This window comes from Ptiloglossa arizonensis, chromosome 2 (assembly GCF_051014685.1).
Source record: "Ptiloglossa arizonensis isolate GNS036 chromosome 2, iyPtiAriz1_principal, whole genome shotgun sequence".
Lineage (NCBI taxonomy): Eukaryota > Metazoa > Arthropoda > Insecta > Hymenoptera > Colletidae > Ptiloglossa > Ptiloglossa arizonensis.
In genome coordinates, this window is record NC_135049.1 from 3,444,634 (window position 1) to 3,468,389 (window position 23,756).

At 31.1% G+C, this 23,756-nt stretch overlaps 3 protein-coding genes across 11 annotated transcripts in view; 2 read left to right on the plus strand and 1 right to left on the minus strand.

Moving 5' to 3' along the window:
- LOC143154961 (E3 ubiquitin-protein ligase MIB1-like) overlaps positions 1 to 12,849 on the plus strand; it is a 51,768-nt gene extending 38,919 nt beyond the window's left edge. For all 5 annotated transcript variants that reach the window (XM_076327104.1, XM_076327099.1, XM_076327102.1 and 2 more), the window contains 6 exons: positions 4,740 to 4,959; positions 6,220 to 6,530; positions 7,257 to 7,431; positions 8,199 to 8,400; positions 9,106 to 9,263; positions 10,164 to 12,849. In XM_076327104.1, the coding sequence (XP_076183219.1) occupies positions 4,744 to 4,959; positions 6,220 to 6,530; positions 7,257 to 7,431; positions 8,199 to 8,400; positions 9,106 to 9,263; positions 10,164 to 10,304 (1,203 nt within the window). In that variant the 5' untranslated portion in view covers positions 4,740 to 4,743 and the 3' untranslated portion in view covers positions 10,305 to 12,849. The remainder of the gene's footprint in view (positions 1 to 4,739; positions 4,960 to 6,219; positions 6,531 to 7,256; positions 7,432 to 8,198; positions 8,401 to 9,105; positions 9,264 to 10,163) is intronic.
- A 1,383-nt stretch (positions 12,850 to 14,232) lies between these two features.
- On the minus strand, positions 14,233 to 20,967 carry Dlic (dynein light intermediate chain). 5 transcript variants are annotated; one of them, XM_076304931.1, is made up of 12 exons: positions 20,814 to 20,966; positions 20,548 to 20,621; positions 19,391 to 19,507; positions 19,075 to 19,305; positions 18,689 to 18,899; positions 18,397 to 18,585; positions 18,214 to 18,328; positions 17,984 to 18,124; positions 17,030 to 17,183; positions 16,787 to 16,949; positions 16,038 to 16,280; positions 14,233 to 14,725 (listed from the first exon to the last, which is right to left on the minus strand). In XM_076304931.1, the coding sequence occupies exons 1-10, from the start codon at positions 20,900 to 20,902 to the stop codon at positions 16,837 to 16,839; spliced, it is 1,434 nt and encodes a 477-aa protein (XP_076161046.1). In that variant the 5' UTR covers positions 20,903 to 20,966; the 3' UTR covers positions 14,233 to 14,725; positions 16,038 to 16,280; positions 16,787 to 16,836. The 5 variants fall into 5 exon arrangements, with proteins under 5 accessions (XP_076161046.1, XP_076161045.1, XP_076161047.1 ...); XM_076304932.1 differs by lacking the exon at positions 14,233 to 14,725 and adding an exon at positions 15,503 to 15,864; XM_076304930.1 differs by lacking the exon at positions 16,038 to 16,280.
- A 149-nt stretch (positions 20,968 to 21,116) lies between these two features.
- Wwox (WW domain-containing oxidoreductase) lies at positions 21,117 to 23,451 on the plus strand. The gene is made up of 7 exons (XM_076304934.1): positions 21,117 to 21,326; positions 21,511 to 21,575; positions 21,797 to 22,033; positions 22,136 to 22,331; positions 22,458 to 22,643; positions 22,742 to 22,997; positions 23,082 to 23,451. Exons 1-7 carry the CDS (start codon positions 21,232 to 21,234, stop codon positions 23,304 to 23,306), a joined length of 1,260 nt encoding a protein of 419 aa, XP_076161049.1. The 5' UTR covers positions 21,117 to 21,231; the 3' UTR covers positions 23,307 to 23,451.
- Positions 23,452 to 23,756: the final 305 nt, after the last annotated feature.

Sequence of the window (23,756 nt, forward strand, 5' to 3'; positions counted from 1 at the left end):
GCAGATCGGAGTGTATAAATATTCTAGTTTGTCTTGTCCACTTTTTATCACCGATACTTTCCACTCGTCTTTTTCGTAAGTGCACGAATTAATTTTTATTACACGGTATCGATAAACTATACTTTACTTCTTCCAACTTCTTCCTCGATCTCGTTGAAAAGTAGGAACGTCGATGTTCCAATACTTAAAAAATTCGAACCCCAGCATTATCGAGTGAATGATGTTCGTCTCTATTTTTTCTCTCACAAACGACAATTCATTTCATCGAAATTGTTTTTCAGGTATCGAAACTTCAATCGCGTAACACTGTCGTCGTTGGGTATTACCTTTTTGCGACTAACACCCGTCACGATCGTCGTTGCACATTACATCGATAATATTAACGTAAGAAAACGGAAGAAGGCGAGAAAATTATTTAAGACGTTTTTATAAGAACAGACGGGTTTATCGAGCGTTCAAATTGCAACACGATGCGACATATGTGCTCCCGTGTCACGAACGTGCATCTAACAGAACGAGACATCGTATGACAGGCGACATGTTCGATATTTGAACACGTCACACGACGTATACAGTAGAAGATACGTCATTCAAGTGTCATCTACAGCAACCAAGCAACGAATGACGTCACGTTGACGGTATTACCACGGTGGCCGCGTCTACGAAATTTTTTCATCAATTTATTTATCGTCGCTCGCGCGTTAATTTATGCGCCAGTTGCGTAAGCGATCATGCGACTGGGCTAACTTCAAAACGCTCCGCTTCAAGGATGAAGCACTTCCACGAGTCGCTTCGCGTAAAGCGAACAAATGGCATCATCGATGCTAATAAACAACTAAACGTCACAAATCATTGGCTCGTATCTCCTTTTATTCCTGACCTAGAATCGGCGATACTGCGCTTCAAGAGCTGTTTAAGATAGTTTACGAAGACGAGCTTCCTGTTGATGTTGAGGCCACTAAAATTGGAGCAATAAAAACTAATTCCACCCGGTATCTATTCGCAGCACGATGAAACGATAGAATAACAATTCGTAAAATCTATTAAAATAAAATTCGCACTGGGTATTATAATTCTATTTCACTAATTCTAGATACACTAGGTATTGCGATACTATTTTATTTACACCGAGGTGGTTCGCTCGTCGTGACTAGATTTTGATGTGTAATTAAACGTTATCGTCGAATAAATATTTTTCGCGCGGCTTTGATTTTAATTGGTTCAAGTTACGATAAACATTCTCCCGTAATGCCAGAGACACTTTGAGAATTCGTTCTTAATAAGGCGATGAAATCGAGTCGCGAAGACTACGTACAAAAAAGCACAATTTTTTCGCGCCATGTTAATCAATTTACGGCTATTGACGCAATAACATCGGTGCTCGATCCCTTTTGAATATTTATAACGATAAAATCGCTCGCTCGCTCGCTCGTGATTGCAACTGCACTCAACCGCAGCGCGCGAGCCCTTCGAGATTCGCCTTAATAAAAAAATACGCCACCGAAGCACCATAAAAATTTTATAGTCTCCGGATGGCGGTCTTTCTGGTGCAAACGGAGGGACGTAAAATGCGTAATGACACCGAGAAATCGAATAAAACGGTGGAAAGGGCCGTTAAACGCGAGCAAATCGATCCTGCGGCAAAACGACAATTAGACGGACTAACGCGGGTAATGGACTATTTGTGTTAATCGTACAAACACCATTTTTCTATACCAGTGTTTCATTGAATTATACAAGGCGTTCCATTTAACGAGACTGCCCTAAATAAAATATTATTCGCGGTCTTCGACGAATATCGTCCGTCCCGAATGGACAAGTCTTACGATGAACGAAATTGTTTCCTCGAGGTCATCTTTTTTGAGATTACAAGGTCATCGACATTTTTGTAATAAATTACATCGTGTACGTATTGACCTGGATAACCCTGACGCGAAAACTTCCGTTTATAGATATTTCAATATATCGTTGCGACCAACAATCTATACGAGGAACAATAAATTGCAACAAGCGACTACGATGAACCTCTGGTGGTTGTTTAATTTGTAAAAAGTGCTCGACGTATTTTAAAATCGTGATTCGAAGCTCGTTTAAAGTTGCGATTAGTTACAAGTGACCTATTGTTCATTTTACGTTACAAAATACACGATTGAAATTCGTATATTCTTAATAATCAGAAACAGAGAAATGAATATATTAATTTTTCTAATTTACGGAATATTTTAGTCTGAAAAAAATACAAGAATGTGAGACAATTTTACGCGTGCATTTTTTTTTCCAGCTTTTCGACCTCTCTGCTTGAGGTCCTCGTCGACAAACTGAAAAAAAAAAGAAAGGTTGAAAAATTGAGAGTAAAGTACATTGTAAAATTGTTCTGGAAAGATTGATAAATGATGTTTTCCTTAGAGGTCATCGATGATATCGCATCTGAAGGTCCTTTCAAATTTGTTATTAACGGTTGAAAAATGAAAAAGTATGTATCAAATGTATAGAAAAAAAAATGTACGGCAGATGGTGCAGCATTGCAAATACTTGTTTTCTGGTTGAAAAACGAAAGCCAATGTCTATCGAAAATCTACGCGACGAGTTCATACACGTGCACGTGCATACGACAAAAACATATGCAAGCCTGTTGTGCCCCAACCGTGCTGGTGCCTCGAGGAGGTCCTGTCAGAGGACAGCTGTCATGTCTCTTTCTGCCTGTAGCCTCAAGGAAAGTCTCTCCATGGGGTCCATCGAGCACAACAGTATTTAGTTAGAAGTGTCTTACGAGAACACCGTTGAAACGAAGTCTTTATAATTGACACACGACAAACATAGCAACGTCGAAACTAATTTTTCAAATTAGAAATTACCCTGATCGTTACGAAAATATAACAATTACAGCGCGCACAGCGAAAGACTCGCGAGTAGGACCATCTACGTACCACTCGTGTTCTATAAGGACGAACCGTTTAGATCATAAAGGAGTATTATCTTTTTACGACGAAATTAATTTTTATAACTTTACAATAAAATGTGCAGTTTAATCGTACCTGAACGTCGATTTTCATTTAATGCGATGATTGTATTGTATATGTCGTCTTACGAATATCACCGATACATTGGTAGAAAAATTGAAAATAACTATATCTACATTTTTTATTATACCTTGTGAGAATATTACCAATGGATGGGCAAACTTTTCTTTTTACTTTTACATTATTATTAACATATTATTCGAATCGTTTTTGCAAAACTTTTCAATTTCGTATAATTAAAAATAATCCAAACAAGCTCATGTTTAAACACGTTCTCATAAAAATATAATGACAAATATTGAAATTTGAATTTCATTAGTTATTCTGAAACTTTTGTTGGGGTAAGAATCCCAACTTTTAACGAGGTGTTACTGTAAACGCAATATTTTTGAATGCAATTAAGTCTTTGACAGTTAATAAGGTTTCTTTGTTCGATCCATTTTATTTACATGTAACCATTCGAGAAATTGTAATATGTCTAGAATAAAGAAAATATTGTTTCGATTTAAGGAATATATTTAAGGCTCTTTGTTCGTGCTGAATGATTTCGTTCAAAAAATGTAACTCTTTTTAAATTCAAATTTATTATCGTTCGAATAAAATTTGGAAAAAAAGGAAACGAATCTTAATCGCAGAAGGTCCATTTTCACTGGTCATTTTGCACTGTCACGCGACACAATATAGATTGTGTGCTAGCATAAACACACCTGCTACTAAATACATAATCTACGAACGACGCCATTGCTAATCAGAGTTTACGGGGTGTGTTAATCAACAATCGCGTCTGTTAATGATATCGTGGTCATAAACCGAAAGGATTTCAGTTGATTTTCGCGTAAACTATTCGCATCGACAGATCTGAAAATACCCAGACGACAAATATCTGTTTGATTTCACGCGATTTATCATCGGTTAACTGCACGCGGCGACACTAATGCGAAGTAATAATGCGGCATCGAATTACAAACGTTTACCAAACAATATAATTGATTGCCCATCCTTTGATAACAAATAACGTTTTGAATTTACAAGAGAAAATCACAATTTCGAGTTCACCTGCTTAAAGTTCGCATTGTCGTGATTGCCATCGAGTAACTTGTGTTTTCGCTCTTTTCAAAATGAAAATCACCATCGACACGTTTCACAATGATTATCTTTCAAAATAGTAGCTATTGTTTGATAATAATTTTTTTACCTCGTACTTTGTTACGTTTGTAATCCGTCGAACCACATCGATTTGTGTGTTCAGTTAATGTTTCGATTCAAATTCTACTTAAATTAATCATTCTAGTGATATATCTACGGTTTTACGTTTCGATAAATAAAACTTGTTCAAATATCAAATAATTGAAACATTAACTTTTCTCCTGTTAGAAACCAGTCAGTTGTTACTTCAGATTGTAACTGGAGTAATTTCGATAAAAGTGAAATAGTAACTGTTGCGTTTAATATTGTTCAATTGGACAATATTATCAAATTGGACAGTATTATAAAAATTATCAAATTGGATGATATTATCAATATTATCAACTTGGACGATACTATCAATATTATCGTATTGGAGACAATTTCCTGACGCGAAATATTTCAATATTCCGATCCTCCCGAGCATTGTGTCGCCATTTTGGAAACATTCGGGCGCAATTAAAATCGGTCCGTAACGAGTCGTGTCCCGTTGCGATGACAGTCGTGTCCCGATACTTTTTCTTTTGATTGCAGCGCGATGCGAGTGCTCCTTTCGAAACTTCCGAGACCATGGATAGTTGACGAGAAAAAGGACGATGGTTACACGGCCCTTCATCTGGCTGCCCTCAACAATCACGTCGAAGTTGCTGAACAGCTGGCGCGTGCTGGAAAAGCTGACCTGGATTTGCAAAATGTCAATTTGCAGACCGCGCTGCATCTCGCTGTAGAGCGGCAGCACACGCAGATCGTTCGTGTACGTTTGTTTCAACGGGAGGAGAAATTTCATCTCCGATCCGATGTTCAGCAAACAGTCCACTAAACATTCCCGATGTTCTACTTTCTTTCGAAAAAGCATTTCAAACGTCGAGCATTTCCACCGAAAGAATCGCGATGCTTTCCTCGATGGAAATCGACCATAACGTTTAAGGGATTATTCTCATCCGATACGTCGTTTTCCGGATGTTGCACAGAGGATTTGACATAAAAAAAAAAAAGAAAAGAAGCAAAATGCACAATTTTTTATAGTCCTTCCTTTTCTACATACAGTGGATCAAAAGAATATTTGTACACTATATTACGAGGAGTATTTTTACGCTATATTATCTCGAGTGTTTATAAATTCGTATTACGTTTCGTACTTAAAAAACTATACAAAAAATATGTTCATCAAAAAGCCATCTAATTACCTCCGTTTGTTGCGACAATACGGAAAATGTTTTATACGTTTCGTACCAAAAGAACTTCCTATTAATACATTTCCACTTTGCGGAGATCCTTAAAACGAATTACCTTTTAAATGCATACAGTTGCAGAACTGCAACTGCAATTCACACATAGATGTTTCTAAGGACCGGCAACGCGTTTCTCACCTACTATTGCATTTCTACATATTTATTACTACGTTTTTTTTTTGTTTTTTTTTTTTCATTCTCATTTGCAACTTTCAAAAAAAATTATGCGTTTAAGGGTTACACACACACACACAGGTTTCAAGAAACTAATTTACTACTTTAGTTTCGAAAGACGAATGTGTCATATATAAATTGGAAATAATAATTTTAATTATTCTTAAAGCTTACGACCGTCCGCTGACCGTCTTTAGGGGACACGAACCAAATTAACGACACAATCGTAGAATATTATGTTAAAAAAATGATAAAGAAACAATTTGTTCACGTTACACCGTATCACACGATTACCCCGCAATTTTAATTCAGATCTTCCGAGGAGATCTTCCGGACAAATGGTCGTAACATTGAAGAACGAATAAATAAAATGATTATTTCCGGAAAAGCGTGTTCTCCTGACCAAAGAAAATGATCAAAATTACCGCTTCGAGAATAAAGTTGTCCACCCAGTGGTTACTTACACACACGAGTCGGAAACAGGGGGTAGATTTGCCATCGCGCGCATAGTAGAAACGGTGCCGTACATATTAAGTTGTTATTGAAACGACGGATTAATTTTGCATCGGTTTTCGATAATTAAATGCGGCTCGTAAATCTTGGTACAGCTGCTGGTACGCGAGGGCGCCAACTTGAACGTGGCGGACAAGGACGGCGACACGCCTCTTCACGAAGCCTTGAGATATCACACGTTGTCGCAGCTGCGACAGCTGCAGGATGTTCAGGACGTTGGACGCCTCCTGATGGGTCTGGGGGCACAGGGCCAGGACAAGAAGAGCAGCTCGTTCATTGCCTGCTTCCTCGCTGCCCACGGGGCCGACTTGGAATTGAAGAACAAGAAGGGACAGACTCCCCTTGACCTCTGTCCGGATCCGAATCTGTGCAAAACGCTAACTACTTGCCACAAGGACAGAGAATCGTTAGTAATCCTAATCTCTTTCGTCCCTGAAATACGAGAAACGTCACGGTTCGTTGAGAAGTTTCGAACGAATCCCCCGAAGACGAACACGGCTCGGGGACGAGAAATTTAGTAAACTAGTTGCTTTCGTATTACACTGCGGAACAAAAAAATATTTCTACACTATATTACGAGGAAATTCCTGTAATCTACAAGTCCGATTTTAATGAAAGTTGTACGTGTAAAGCATACTTTATAACAGTACAAAGAGTCCCCCCAAAAGATTGTATTAAAGCAACGAAGAATTATTGAATTTAGTAGACAAGTAATACTATATTATTAAGCCGCATATGACATTTTTTTTTTCTTTTTGACAAAAAATATTCTCGAGAGGATACAATTAAGACTGGAATATTCAACATTTCTTCGTTGTTTCGATACAATTTCTTGGGCGACTTTTTCACTAAACATTTATCCGTGATTAAATTTTTCAACGATACAACACGATTAGATAATCGTAAAATTGATAGACAACACGCATCGATGTCGATTCGAATTTTAATTTACTTTGATACGAGAAAAACTCTACGGTTGTTGAATCTCGATAATTACTGTGTCGATAACATCGGATGTTCAAGTTACAAACATTTGACCGTGTTCAAGATTTTCTTCCGCATCCCTCCTTGGTTTACAAGACGCTCTTGATCATTTTGTCCACGTCATCGATTGACGTAATTATACTTTCAGGCACAATATTGAAGCAACAGTCCCGTCAGCAACGATCGACGAATGTTTAGTATGCTCGGATGGAAAACGTGAAATGCTTTTCAACCCCTGCGGACATGTTACATGTTGCAACACTTGTGCACCAAGGGTGAAGAAATGTCTGATCTGCAGAGAGAACGTTCTGTCGAGAGTGAAGGTAAGATGTTCACGTGCGAAAATTGTCCATTTACATTATTATGGTTTAACACAATACGAACTCGACGCATTATCTATAATGAAATGCTCGCAGTTGCGTATTTCGTTTAAGTAATTGAAAAGTACACGAAATAACGAGAGAAGAATTCAAATCTCTCTGGAAACCATACAACATACACACACACACACACAACGCATAGTTTAAAAGTTATTTCGAAATGAACAGCTCAAAGTGCCTTGACACGTGTGTAACATTGCTATCTTAAATTATGAAGAAATTGGCTAATTACTTATAAATTGTTAGATTGTATTATACGATAATATGAATTTGTATTAATATTTTATTTAAATTCGTAAACGTACACGAAACGTATAACTTTGATAAATTTCTAAAATTTATAATAGTAATGTAGATTTGTAAGTAGATCAGATTACTTTAATTCACGTTATTTTAAATTACTTTAATCGTCATGGTAACGAGCAAACTCTTATTTTGTTTAATAAACATCACGTATCCCCAGAACAGAATCTTCTAGAAGATTTTAGAAAGACTTTATGTATATATATACACACACATACACATACATACATACACATAGCTACCAGAGATCATTTCTGTTGTGTCATCTTTAAATGGTATTGGAAATTCAAAGCAAATCTCCTTAGAGATCGAAATCACGATTTTTTCACGCATGGTTAAATACCAACGTGGCAGATCAAATGAACAGCAATTTGCGCATTAACGGAAACGAGATTATTTGTTCATAGATCGAGGAGTGCGTTGTTTGTTCCGATCGCAAGGCTGGTGTACTGTTTCGTCCATGTGGACACATGTGCGCTTGCGAAGGTTGCGCTGCTCTTATGAAGAAATGCGTCCAATGCAGATCTCAGATTCAACACATGGTATCGTTGTCAGTCTGTTGTGGTGGAGGAGGAGATGTCACTTACGTTAAGGGCTGCAATACTACAGGTACAAACGTCATTTTAATCGACCTGTTAAACTATTCAACACTGAATTACCGACCAGTCAAAATGACTGGTTCCAACTGCTTTCGTAATGAAATTTGCTTTAAATTCCATAGCATGTTTTTCGAAGACGTAATAACTTTTTCTATTCTAGATACGTGATCAATTTTAAAAAATTTTCTTTTTCCTCATCGATTGGTGTTTTTTAGATACATATAAAGTGTACCTTAATATTTCGAAATCTCTCGGTAGTTCTAATGTTCGATTCGGTTATTCGGATAGCTGGAAAAAGTTCTTCGTTCATCTCCATAAAAATATTTAATTTTATATAAAGATTTCGTAACTATCGTAAGTCGATTTTCCTGCATTTTTTATAATTTCACTATTCGACAGATAAAATTGTTCAATAACAACCTTTTGTTAATCTACGATCACATTTTCGATGTCTATGTTTTTATAGTATTTACGTTTACTTTTTCCTTCACTTTAACGCAATTCGAAATTCTATTCCAATCTATTCGATCAGGAGTACAACTATTGATATTGTACTTTTTTGATATATTAATTACTCTTAATACTCGAAACAAGTTTATTCCGTACAAATATCTTTACTACTGAATCAACTATTCAACTTTTATGAAAAATATCGCGAATTCGTTTCAAACTGGAAACAATGTATCCTTCATTTAAATTATCGTATTACAAAAAGGTACCATCTTGGAGGTAAAAAGCGATCCAGAGGAAGAACCAACGACAAGCAAGCAACCTACCGGAAATGGAGAACCTCTTATGAATAACGGAAGCATAGATAAAACTCTCAGTGATATAGAGAAACTTGAACAGCAACTTCAAGACATCAAAGAACAGGTATGAAGCGTATTATCGATTTTACATTATATACATTACTACCTCGATTATTTTCTGTAACATAAGCATATAATTAATTGTAAGTAACATAAATATCTAATGTGCTCGTGAAAATTTAATCTTGAAACATCGATTGACTCTTTCAAATTCAAATTTCTAGTAAATTTACAAAAATTCTGTATCAAAGTTACCGGTAAGAATTGTTATCAAATAAGAAAACGAAACAAATACGAATAAATAATATAATTGCATAATACACTCATAACGGTAGATACAATACGGTTTTTATAATCGCTTTATTGTTTGCAACTTGCGTTCAATTACATATATAAGAGGATAATACATATATATTATCCTCTCGACGTTTTTTATATTTATCATTCCTCTATCGCACATATGTACATAAATACATACATACGTGTGACAAAGTTTTTTCAAAAAAAACTACACTACAAGACAATTATTCTGGAATAAATTGTACCTTAGATACTGCAATCGTCTACAAACATTTTTCAACGCTTGTATGATTTCATCCGCAGTGCAGTTTTCCACTCTAATTCGGAAGAAAAATTGACAAACGATGAGAGAACATTGCTCGATGTAATTAATTAACTTTTCATTTAATTTTATCAAAGAGGCGTCGTAAGCTTTCATTGAAATTGCTGTCGAACTGTAATAAACACAATAAAGGAAGAACTCGAATATCTTGATACTTTAATATCTTCGTTCAAGAAGAACTTAATCAAATTGTACAAATTAAACAATTAATTCAAGGTAGCATTAACGTAATGAAATCTGAGTGTTCAATTCACTCGATCGTTACCGCAAATTGAGTTCAGTTAATGAATTCGCTTGAACGAGCAAGTACATTTAATTTCCTTCGTTCTTTTATTTTCACAGACCATGTGCCCAGTTTGCCTGGATCGCTTGAAGAACATGATATTCCTCTGCGGCCATGGAACCTGCCAAATGTGCGGAGACCGGATGTCAGAATGTCCGATATGCCGGAAGGCGGTAGACAGACGGATTTTACTCTATTAAGCATAGGAAACTTATCGCTGCTTTGAACTGGAATTTTGCATAAGGAAACTGGTGAAAGAATAATTAAATATTGCATCGATTCAAAGACACAGATTTTTAGTATTATTGTCAGTATTATTATGACAAAATCTGTAGTACTCTTGTCAGTATTATTATAACAAAATTTGTGGTGTTATTGTAACATATACGAGACATATAAACATTGTTTTAGCAATACCAAATTGCTATACTTACAAACTGATTATTTCTTCTAAAACAATTCTGAAAAACTTAATATTTTTTCCACACACTTCCAATATCAATGTTTTGGGAAAGAATCATGACAGTTTGTACAAGTACAATGGTGTCGATAATCGAGCAATGTCTTTGCTTGCTACTTTATTCGTAGCATGTACATAGACTATACAGTAAAACAGTTTCCCAAATAGATACTTGAAATATAATACGTAAATGTTATCCAAATATAAAATCATTAATCACAAAAATTCCCTACCGGTAGGGAGATCCAAACTTTGAAATTTTCAAACTGTTTTGTTTCAATTTCATTGTAACGCGTAGTGAGTTACAGCAAAACGATTATTTCATTTTTATGTGTATATTCAAAAAATAATTGAATGCAATGTTTAATTATTCTTTTATTAGAAAAAATAACTCGATAGAAAAAACTTCATTTCCCCGCGAAACTGATATCTTCGACGCTTAATTATGCGACACAATTATAATCGATCGATTAATTATCGAAATAGATTATTGAGTGCAAATCGAAGAAAGCGCGAAATGGAAATAATAATGTAGCGATGCATAAAAGAAATTGGTCACTGTCTAATAGATATTAACAGTGCTTCGTCCATTTTCTTTCTTCATTTAATTTTATCTAACTATAATCCACTGATAAATAAACAATTGTCTTCTAGTAATTAACATTAATCGATAAACACATTTAAGACATTTCCATGCATTCATATTAATGTTTACAATTGTGAGGGTACATAACTTGTACGCATAATTGTCATTTGAATATATTCGACAAAAATTCATACAATGCACAGATGCATTGTCCAACTACAATTTCTTGTAAAGTCAAGACAGCCAGCAAACCTTTCACAAAGCTTTTGCTTTCCTTTATTAGGTATTATACTACGAACAATCAGAAGGACAAGAAAATTTGTATTATGCAAGATAATATCATGTTAAACATAACTTAAATATAAACTCATTTATGAAGAAAGTTTAACATTACTTTTTTTCTTCTTCCATTTTTATTTCACTTATACAATGATACTGGAACTTCAACATAGTAGTTTTCGAACAAAATTTTGTTATTACTTTTTATTGTTTTATTATTTGTACTATCTATTCTATATTATATTTTTATTGTTAAATTTAGACTCTATACTTTCACTTTTTGTTACAAGAGCTCGACTCCATTCTTGAGACAATTTTTATAATACATGATTTTTTTGTCCCGCACTCACAATGCGTGAATTTCCTATAAATACTTTTCGTAATTCACTAAATAATCGCATCTAATTTCCCTGCTTGAAATTACATAAATAGGATTATTATTCGCAATTTTGATACTTACAACGACAATGGATAGTGCCAAGTAGTTTTATAAGCAGTAGAAAATTTAGTTTATCATTGAACATCTAACTAATTATGGAATATTAAAAGAAGTTAATCATTTTAATCAATGTAATACAAGATTACTTAACTTTATATATCATATTTAAAAAATGACTTTAAAGTTAATATTAATAAAAGCATAATTAACAATTATTTACATAAATATAATATGTACATATATACAACTGTCCATATCTTATTGGATAACAAGAATGATTCATTTTGTCTTAATAATGAAGAAAAAGGGAAGCAAAGTTTTAAAAAGGTAATAAACATTCAACTAATATTAATTTAATATTTTTGTTGGCTTGTAAAAATCCTTGCAAGACTTTGCATCTTTTTCTTTCCATTTCATTGACTTCAAATATATTATTACATGAAAAAAACGCAAATAAAGGAAAACGTAAAATATGCCTCTTAAATTTGAAAGTACGAAAAAGTACATTGAACAAAGTTTAGATAATCGCAACAAATGAAGACACTAAATCCAATTTATTTAGTTAAACTTACCCAGTTTTTTACATCTTCAAATCCAAGACAAATATTCAAGTGATTTATATTCTATGTCCCTATATAAACATCGTAGGTTAATCTCAAAAAAAGCATAAGAAAGAAAGAATATTACTCGTTAACGATGTACCCATAAAAGGATGTTCATAGCATTAGAAACAAAATTTAGCATTATAAACAAACTTAAGAGGATATTCTTCTCAACATAAATTTTATGAGAGTATAATTATCATTTAGTGTTTTGCTGTTTTTAATTCATCTTCCTTTTCTTTTAAGAGGATATTCATTTTTTTTTTAAGAATTTCCTTAAACCTTACACTATGCAAATCTTATACAAAAATTACAGCTTCCAATTATTTATAACAATAACTAAATTTGCTAAGTGATATTTCTTTAAAATTGAATTACACTTTTGTAGAATATGACCATATGATGCAAGGATTTACTAAGTATTTTTTCAATTTGGTATAATGTGATTTTATCACAATATGTAGAATATAAAAATTTGTTATTTTTTAAATAACATTAATATTCAAATTCATATTTGTATACTTTCTAAAGATTTCATTCTGTAGTAATATATGGTTCACAGTAACAATACATAAATGTGACAAAGCAAATGTTTACAATATGTTTCATTTCAAATTAATTATTAAAAATAATAACGCACAACATAGATCATGATCGTACCCAAAAGATTCAATTTTCATTTTAAAATTCTTTGAAATATATGCAATACTACTTTCTATTGCTCCTCTGCTCTTCCATTTACAAATCCGTTTTAAAAGTTTTTGCGAGGCAGTTATTATATTTAGAATAGGAATCTTATTAATTATATTTAAAATAAGTAGCTCAATAATTAGAAAGTATCAAACATTAAAATCTAATTCGAGACTCCACTTTTTACAAACATAAGTCGTATACAGTTACCTTATTTAATTAAATATATATGGACAACAGAAAATAAAATTAACAATATGATAAAAAATATTATTAATATGCAATCTTACATTGGAACATATTTAAAGAATTTTGTTAATATATTAAAAACAAAATTAAATTGCATATAAAAAGAACTTGTTTATAAAATCATGATAAACCATGAAACAAAATTTTGATTAACTATTAACTATTTGCTACACAAGTAATAAATAGTTAACTATTACTTTGGAGTCCTGAATAAGATAATACAAAATATATATTTAAGCAACATATAGCTTTTAAGTCATTCCTGTTATCATAGTATTTCTGTAAAATGATTTTTCATTTAGAGATACTAAGCATTGCATTTAAGAAAAGGATTGTAAACACACCAATAATCTTATAATATAGTGTCATGAAGTACTGACAATATTAAAATAATATTGAAAAACATATCTTTACGTTTTTATTTTTAAATTCATTGCTTCAATTACAAACACTTTAATCACAGCAATTACCATACACTTGTATTATTTTACCACACTGTGCATAAATTGCGTAGTTTTATTGAATGAAATTATAACAATAAGTGCATCTCAGCTTTACGACAAGTACCGGCTCTTTAAATATTTATATATGTATCATATAAGCATTTTCGTAAAATATAATTTATAGAAGACACACTATTTGTCTCTTAACAACAATTAATAACGTTAAAATACAATGTGTGTAAACTTAATTTTATTCAAATCATAAATTGCAAGGAAACTAGACAAAATTTTAAACAACGAAATAGTTTTGATTCCATGTATAATATGATGAATATATTTTTAGGATTTATTCTATATGTCAAAATAACAAAAAAACTTGGTTATCATTTTATAATTTGAGACTTTATTTTCGAGATGTAAGCAATTAAAATTTACAGGTCTGATTTCTGGGGCACGCTATTTAAATCCATTGAGCTGAACGCACGGTTATACATACACGCACTATGCACATACGAGCACACATAGATCACGCTTACGTACATTAATTATCGACAACACTGCTCTGAATGCATCACCATTCATTTTAATATACTTTTGCAATAGTTTTAATACCTTTTTACACACTTTTATGTTATGATTTAAAACATGTTTATTGTGCAATCACATAATACATCCCAACTTTCAATCATAATAGAAAAAGTCTTACGCCGTGTAATTTCACATTAACACGTTCCGTGCAAAAGTTTTGTCCAATTGTGGGCGGCGACACCGATTGATGTGACGTCAATAGTTCTTCAAAGCTTCCGTTTCTTCTTCATACATGGATTGACTTCGCACGGAACGTATTAAAAAAATACACTTCTTCCCATATATCTGTAAATTGTAACATTTTCACGTCAATACGTATACATAGTCGTTTTCGAATTTTTTAGAATTACATGTGCAATAGAGCCTATCGTGATAATAATTTGTTCTTATTGCAATAATAATTTAAATTATTACTCATTTATCGAAGAATATTAATGTAAATGAATCTTATTTTGCAAACCATACTAAGTTGACTTCAGTTTCAATGGAATAGTAACAAGTTATATAAAACATTCTTCAAAACAATTCTTATTCTTTGCATTATCAAAAGCATACTGACTGCTAAAAGTTCCAGTTAATTGTAGAGGGATATTAATATGTGTATAGAAATTCTACATTTCCTAGGCTATTTGAAATAATTTAGAAATGCAAGAGATAGATCAGTTGTACAAAGTGAATGATCTCTTGTGTACAAGATTTATGGCAAGGCTAAGCTAGAAACATATCACTCTTTGTTTCAGTATTTTCATAAAGATCATTTTTTTAAACAACATTGTAGCTAAGCGTCTAGTGAGTAGTTTAAGAACGGTAATGACCAGAAAATCAAGTGCGCAAAGTGAAATTTAAACTTTTGCTCATCAAAAATCCTGTACACAATTGACCAAAACTTAAATGATCGATCAACTTCCCACATTTTTTACTTATTTACTCTATACTTCCTATGTCTTCTAAGTTTCAAAACATTCAATAATACACAAATTCGTAAAAGACCTTTTTAGTTAATCTAATAATTGTTAGTCGTGTACAATCAATTGGAATATTATCATAATAATAAAACCGGCATTTATGAAAAGTTATTTATTTTTTATCAAGAATTTGAATTACTTCATATACAGGAAACGACATTAATCATAACTGAATTTACAAATTCTTTCTCTTTACATAATACACGTTTAAAAGTTGATAAAGAAGTTACATGTTACACTTTCACTCGCTTTATAAACATGTACTTCAATTTCATATCGCATTATATTCTTCAGGCCAAAGACAGTTCTGCATCTTTGGTAAAGATATCACGTAGGTCTAACGACAACTTGTAAAAAATTCTATCTCACGCATTCGTATGATTCCTTTACGATAATAACGGCACTTCATATATTAGACCGAATACAAGAGCCAAATTACATCAACCAGAGTAATATTATCTGAATAGAGAAATTTTTTCAGTAGGGAAAATGAAAGTATAAATTGTTTTTAGAGTACTAAAAAGACTGTCTCACCCTCAGTGAGTAATCATTAAATAATTCAGTATAGCAAGATATAGGGACATGTGCGTAAGCATAATTAGAATGTATTACTACGTTAAATATTTACTTACATTAATGTAATAACTTTGTAATTGTTATTTTATATCAATATTCGCACTTAGTTAAACGTAACAAATAAGGCTGTTAATAAGTTGTATAACAACATCATTGCGTACTTTTCCTCTGTTTTGTATTTATTTTTTAATCGAATTAGACAGTGCTCAATCAAATTCCAAAACTTTACGACCCACTTCAATTTTTAATTAAACTTAGTTACAATTAATACCAAAAGGACATTAAAAATGTGCATTTACCTATGAATAAAAAATGTGCAATATATTCTAAAGAAATTAATATTTTAATGAAAACAAAATAATTACTTTATATGCTTCCACTTTATGCAATTGTGCTTTACTTCATAAATTAATATAATATGTTATAACAAATTCATATGATTCTAATATTACGTTATCTTTTTTTTGTAAAATAAGTAAATTTTTGTGCTTTGCACAATATATTTACGAACTAATAATTAAAAATTTATTGTTTATGAAAATAATTAAGAACAATTACTACTATTTTCATAAAAACTATTTTAAATTAATGTATAATGAAACTGTTTATTAAACCACAATATGTGGCGAATTATTATAAATAAACTATTACGAATTACTAGATGCATCAAATACGTTTGACGAATACAAACGACAATGTCTAGCATCGTTAATGCATCCATTTAAAATGCGATAAATGTAATAAAAATCACACATCGCATCCTGTGTCTCCTTAATTGTCTCCGAGATTTGACTGGAGTACTCACATAAATGGTTCGTAATTCAATAAAGGGGTCGCAAAGAAAATCTATCTCCTTCAACATTCAGATGAAGAATTCAAATTAGGAGGAGAGATTTTATTTGTTCTGGTGGCACGTTCTAATTCCACTGCAGCATTATATATGGCCGCTTTGTCTACTAGAGGACTATCTAAAATGAAGAATAAAAATATAATTAAATCCTTAAATTAAAAATATGTAACAAAATTTCCTGGTACATTTAATATTTACCACTTTTTATTGGACTCGTGCCTACACTACCCGGTGATCCAGGCGATCCAGTCTTTTTGTGGAGAAGGGAATTGAAAAAGTTAGCTAAAACACCTTCTCCAGATTGTGTACTTCCAGTAGCTTTGGGATCCAATTTCTTATTTGGTGTAGCCACCTATTTGAAAAATATTTAGTATTTGCAAAACCAAAGTTTCCGTCATATCCATGACAGATCATACCACATAGATTAGAACATGCTTTCAAGAGTTAACTATAAAAAGCACATAGCGATCCTATTCAATGGATTGCTGAACAATGATATACATGTTTTAAATTGATGGTACTATTAATGGAACAAAGTATCAAAAAATCATGTATGCAAATATATTTTCTATATACTCTAAATCTAGTAAAATATACATATTAACATTTTCACATAACCGTCAATGTACAATATAAATTTAGAGACACAAAGTATTATGTATTATCTATTATAGCACAATCATATTTTATAATTGTATGATTGTAAGCTATTAACTAAAACATATAAAAATATAAACATAAAGCAATGTGGATACATCTAGATGAATTAACGATACATATATGGAAAACACGCAATGATTTTAAAATGTTAAGGTGTATAACATAAAATGTTAAGATCAATGTACAGAAGAACTAATCATGAAATGTAAATGCTATGTATTATGTAATTACATATCACAATAGTAAAGCCACATTCGCTGAAAAAACTAATCAAGGTCAAAGACAGATATTTTCAGGATACTAAAAATATCAAAATTAGATATTTTTAATGCGGGTAAGCGTTATTTATTAAGGGGTGAATATATATGTAACATCACACATGATGTCGCCGTATAATTTAGCCACAAAGACATCACCATTATTCAATGCTGAATGATTATTAATTAACTGCATGTAACATGAGAAGCATGCTCCAATTATAAATGGTATAACCTGAATAACTGGTCCTGGGCTTGCCTGGTTCCTGAGCGTTGGAGAACGTGTTGGATCTTTTAGGCCAAATAATGCAGCCTGTAGTTTTGCTAAAAAAGCTTGCTCTTCTTCCGCCTGTACTTCTACTTCCCTGGCCACAGACTATTTAACAAGAATATATTAAAATAAAGTAAACGTTCTGTTTATAATCAAATTCCTTACATTAATTAAAATAATTCGTATATACGTACTTTTCTATTTGTTGGTGGCTGTGCAATAACATCTCGATAATAATCATCTGGTTCCATTAACTGCAAATTTTCATGAAGAATACTTATCTTTTTCATATTATCCCAACCAGCAGGACTATAATAAAAACGATGTTAAAAACATATTAAATATATATGAATATTTAATTGAAGGAAATTACATACATAAGCACTGCATCTTTCTCAACAACTAAAGCAGGTGTCCTAAATGGTAGTGAATAAATTCTATGTGTAAGATATTTATAAAGCAAATCACAGTTTTTGTCTTCTTTTGCTGATGTATAGAATAATCCTGCACCATACTGTAAACAAAATCGTCTTATCCACTGTTGCATAAAATCAAAATGTTCATCTCTATAAGGAAATTAAATTTATTAATCAAATTTGCTAGATAAGTAGAATAATTTATTAGCATTCATTATAATTATACCTTACTAATTTTAATGGTAAGTCTTACTTGTAGTCATGTTGTTTTTCAAGAATGGACATATAATCAGTTTTTGTAATAACAACAACAACATCTAGACCTAAATTTGTTGTTAGTACTCCCTCTGGTAATGGTAAATTAACAATTGTTTCATCATCAAGATTACGACTAGTACGTCTTAAGGGACTACCTGGATCTAATTCGTCTCCAGGTTCTGTGTAATCTTGCCATTTTTTTACATCTAAACATACAAGAAATAACTTATTAAATCTTAAAAAATCATTTTATTAAATTAGTAAGTTTTATAACATTAAAAAACCATAAACATAAAAGTTAAATACTTTAATTTAGCACTCTATACAAGTCATAGAAATTGAATCCACACATAAAAACAAATAATTGAGAAATTTACTCACTTAGTTGCCTGCATCGTTGCCTAGTATCATTATCTAAAGGCAACTTATCAATATGATCTCCCAAAAGTGCAGCCCAAGATTGAAGTTGATCAAGAATATCCCATGGAGTTGTCATTGCAGCTACCAATATAACAAGTGTATGTGGAAATCTTTCTGCATTTAATGCAAATTTCAAAAGATTTGCATGACCAGGATCTCCATCCAAGACCCATACAGATAATCTTGTTTGGTCTAAACAAGTATTTTAACTGGTATTACTTTATAATTTTTTGTCTTAGATAATTAAGAAATATCATTTACTTTAAATTATTATTACCATCTCTATAATCATCTCTCACATCAATATATGCAAATTCTAAACCAGAACCTTTTTTGGGATCTTCTACACCTTGCAATTTGGCAATAAGTGTTGTTTTTCCACTTTCATTATCACCTACAAATTAATTACACATATATTATATTTTGAACAGTTACTGAATTACCACTTTTATGCAGGGTAACAACTCTGTTCACCTGAAATATTTCCATAATTTTTTATACACTGAAAGAATTACACAATATTAAGAGAGATGTAGTATGATAATATAAAATCATAGAAGTGATTTTAAAATCACTTTTATCTGTTTAAAAGTAATGACGCACTTGATTATCCTTAGCTATCCTATGTTTAATATTGTGATCATTTGAGGCATGCATATAAACAAATAAAATAGTAAGAACATTAAATAGGAAATAATAAATTAGAATTAACATCATCATAAAATAATAAATATTACTAGATTTTCTTTCATTAGTGATGAATTCCTTTAATTGCTGGTAATTGGTATGAAACTTTTATTTAAAAAATAAGTAGATGTATCACTCAGTAAACTTTCCATTATATTATCCAAACATGATATTCTACAAATTTCATAAACAACATTTATCAACATATGGAACAGGAAAAAAACATTTTAGTTTATATTATTTATTATGATTCAGATGACAGAAATTAGGTAACTGAAAAAGATCAAATCAATATCGACAGTTAAGTAGAAATTTCAAAGCATGACATGTGAGACATTCTCTATTTCGTAGAATATTAACATTATTTGAAATTTGTTTACAATTAGTCAAAACGTAGATAAACATTTATACAAAACTTTAATGGTTTGTGTACAATATCTTACTCTTTAATTTATAAAAATCATTTTAAAGATAACTATTTAGACTAGAACATGTTCTTAAAAAAATTATGCTTTAGGCTATTTCTTAATTCCATATAACACAAATATATTAATACAAAATTTGCATATTGCTATAAAATCTATTTCTATGTCTTTTTATCATATGTAACATTAAAAATAAAAAATAAAATACGTTAAAATAACACAATCACTAAAAGACATTAAAAAAATGAGTGAACATATCTATACGCTTCACGTATATATCGTATCAAAACTGAATCAATGAAAGAGAATGACTCAAATTTACCTAGGACGAGAATGTTCTTATTTGAAGGTAACTTGTTGTTGCCACTATTTTGAACTTCGGCCAAAATAGAGGACCTGCAAAAAAGACAAAAGAAAATAACACAAGTTACAAAAAATTCTAAATAAGAGTTTTTCGAAAGTTAATTTTCGCATTTATGATATGTGGCACACGAAGAATACATCCAAACATTTACGTAGCACAATTATTTCCAAGTTCATATATATTCTACATTATAATGTTTACGAAAGAAAATTCTTTAAACATACCATAAGTTGTCTTTATTATCTACGTCCTCTTTCTTTTTTGGCTGAAGTTTATTGCTCTGCAACATTATAGCACTCGCCGTCGCTGCCATTATCCATTTGACTGAAATGAAATGCTATCGATTGTGCGCAACTGCGGTGTAGCTTGCACTTAACTTCGTTCGGAATGAAATCCTATTGTCCGTTCAAGTAGAGTGCAGGTAAACAATCTCATATATAATAACGTAGTACCACCTTTACTTTTACTGATCTTTATTGTACAATTTTTTTCAATTCTGACGTTGGTATTACATACATATATGTAACATTATTACATGTTTTATACCAAATCTACATAAATTAATGTTTCTGATAAACACTAAAAAGTAACAAATAATCAGACATAAATCGATATAAAAATAGAAATTAAAAATTCAAGAAAATGGTAGGCATTTTGAATGATTCTGACAGTGAAGATGAATTACCTCCTGGGTGGGAAGAAATGGCAATTGTTGATGGAAACGTCTATTATGTGAAGTAAATCATATTTATGATATTTTTACAACACATTTATATTATTATTGCAATACACTGATATAAACTATTAGTATAGTAAAGATTTAAATATATTCTCCTAAAATAAGATTTCTTGGTACTTCATAAACAATTTTTATTACTTTTAAATATTCCAGAATTTTCAACAGTATTTTTCTTTTTCTAGCCATTATACAAGAAGCACACAATGGGCACATCCTAGGACTGGTCGTAAAAAGATTGTTGAAGGGGGTACAGTATTAGTACATATATTCATATATTAATGTAGTTTGTTTAAATTATTAACTGATTTTCATTTATATCATACAAATTTAGGAAACTAATATCAAGAAAAGTATCATAACGTACAGTAATTTTTGAAGTATTTAAATATTTAACAATTATCAAACATTGCATACTTAAATATTATGAAACAAAATGATAAGAACTTAATAACATTATTTGTTAATAAGAATTACCATCTGGATGGGAGAGATACGTGTCAGATGACGGTAAAATTTTATTCATTGATCATACGAATGAAATAACAACGTATTCTGATCCACGACTTGCATTTGCAACGGAATATAGAGAATTATCACAACCTGTACGTCAACGATTTGATGGGAGTAGTACAGCATTGTTTGTTTTACATGGTCGAGATTTAAGAGGCAAAATTGCCATTGTTACAGGTGCTAATACAGGCATAGGTAAGAAATACCTATATATAATATATTTGGAAATGTTTTCCATATATAATACTATTATCTCAATGTATTTAATTAATATTAAAATCAATGTTGTTTTTGTAGGATTTGAAACTGCTAGATCATTGGCTTTACATGGTTGCAAAGTTATTTTGGCTTGCAGAGATTTAAAAAAAGGTGAAGAAGCAGTACAGAAAATTCAACAAGAAAGAGACAATGTAATGTGTGAAACATTACATTTAGACTTGTCCTCATTACATTGTGTCAGAGAAGCAGCTGAAACATTTAAACACAAATATAGGTAACCCCATAGTATAAAAAAATTAATCAATAATATTATTACCATAAATCAATGTAATTAATTTATATTACTATAATTACACTACTTGTAATTTATTTGTATAATTAATGTATTTTACAATTCTAGAACACTAAACATTCTTATATTAAATGCTGGGGTTTTTGCGATTCCTTATGAACTTACGAAAGATGGTTATGAAACAACATTTCAAGTAAATCATCTTTCTCATTTTTATTTTACTCTCTTATTGGAAGAACCAATTCGAAACTGTCTTAACTCTAGGATAGTGGTAGTTTCAAGTGAATCACACAGGTATCACAAATTTCTTAATTAAACAAAATTACATCACAAACATATTTAATTTCGATACGAAAATCAAATTATAATGTTTTATTTTTATTTCTTAATAGATTTTCGTTCCTGCGAACTGTAGAAGATTTTCATCAATTAATTCTTTCTCCACCTGCACATAAATATTGGTGTATGGGAGCATATAATGATTCAAAACTATGTAATATTTTATTTGCACAAGAATTGGCAAGACGTTGGCCTTCTGTAAGCATATTTAGTTGCCATCCTGGTAATATGGTTTCATCTTCACTGTCTCGTTATTCGTGGATATTACGATTTTTATTTACGCTAGTGCGACCTTTCACAAAATCACTGGTATGATACTTATTTGTTTGAAATAAGAGTCTGTATAATTGTTTGAAATAAGAATCTGATTGTTCAATTATTCAAACTTTACAGCAACAAGCAGCGAGTACACCAATTTTCTGTGCAACTGCACCTGAATTGATAGGTCTAACTGGAGTTTATTTCAATAATTGTTACCGTTGCGATCCTTCGAATACAGTATTAGATTCTGCACTTGCATCAAGATTATGGTCTGTTAGTCAAGAAATGATTATAACTGCTATGAAAAAAGATAAACTTTGGGAAACTGTAGTAGCAGAAAAGCATCACATGCTTTAATAAAATATACCTATAAATAAATGAAAAATTAGTAACATGTATAAACAAAAATATACCTTTACTAATAAGAAATTGATATTTACTTTTATTTTATTAAAAATTTATTATGTACTGAATAATATTGTTTTTGTCTTTTATATGTTCACTTACTTTTCTCATTTTATGCAATACTCTGAAAATTGTTACTAATTTTATTAGAGTAAACCTCAATGCTATAAACATTTCATGAATAATGCTTGATTTTAGAAAAATAGTTTTTAAAAAAAGTTGAATTTTTTATTTAAAATTTAAACATTTAAGAAGTTTTATATTTTGACTATTTAGAAATTCTAATAAATTTTGTATTAAAACTAAATTTTAATAGTATAAAAATATAAAAGAAAATGAAAAAACATACATGATCTTTATTTTTTTATTAATGCTGTAACATTTTATTTGTTCTTTAAAATA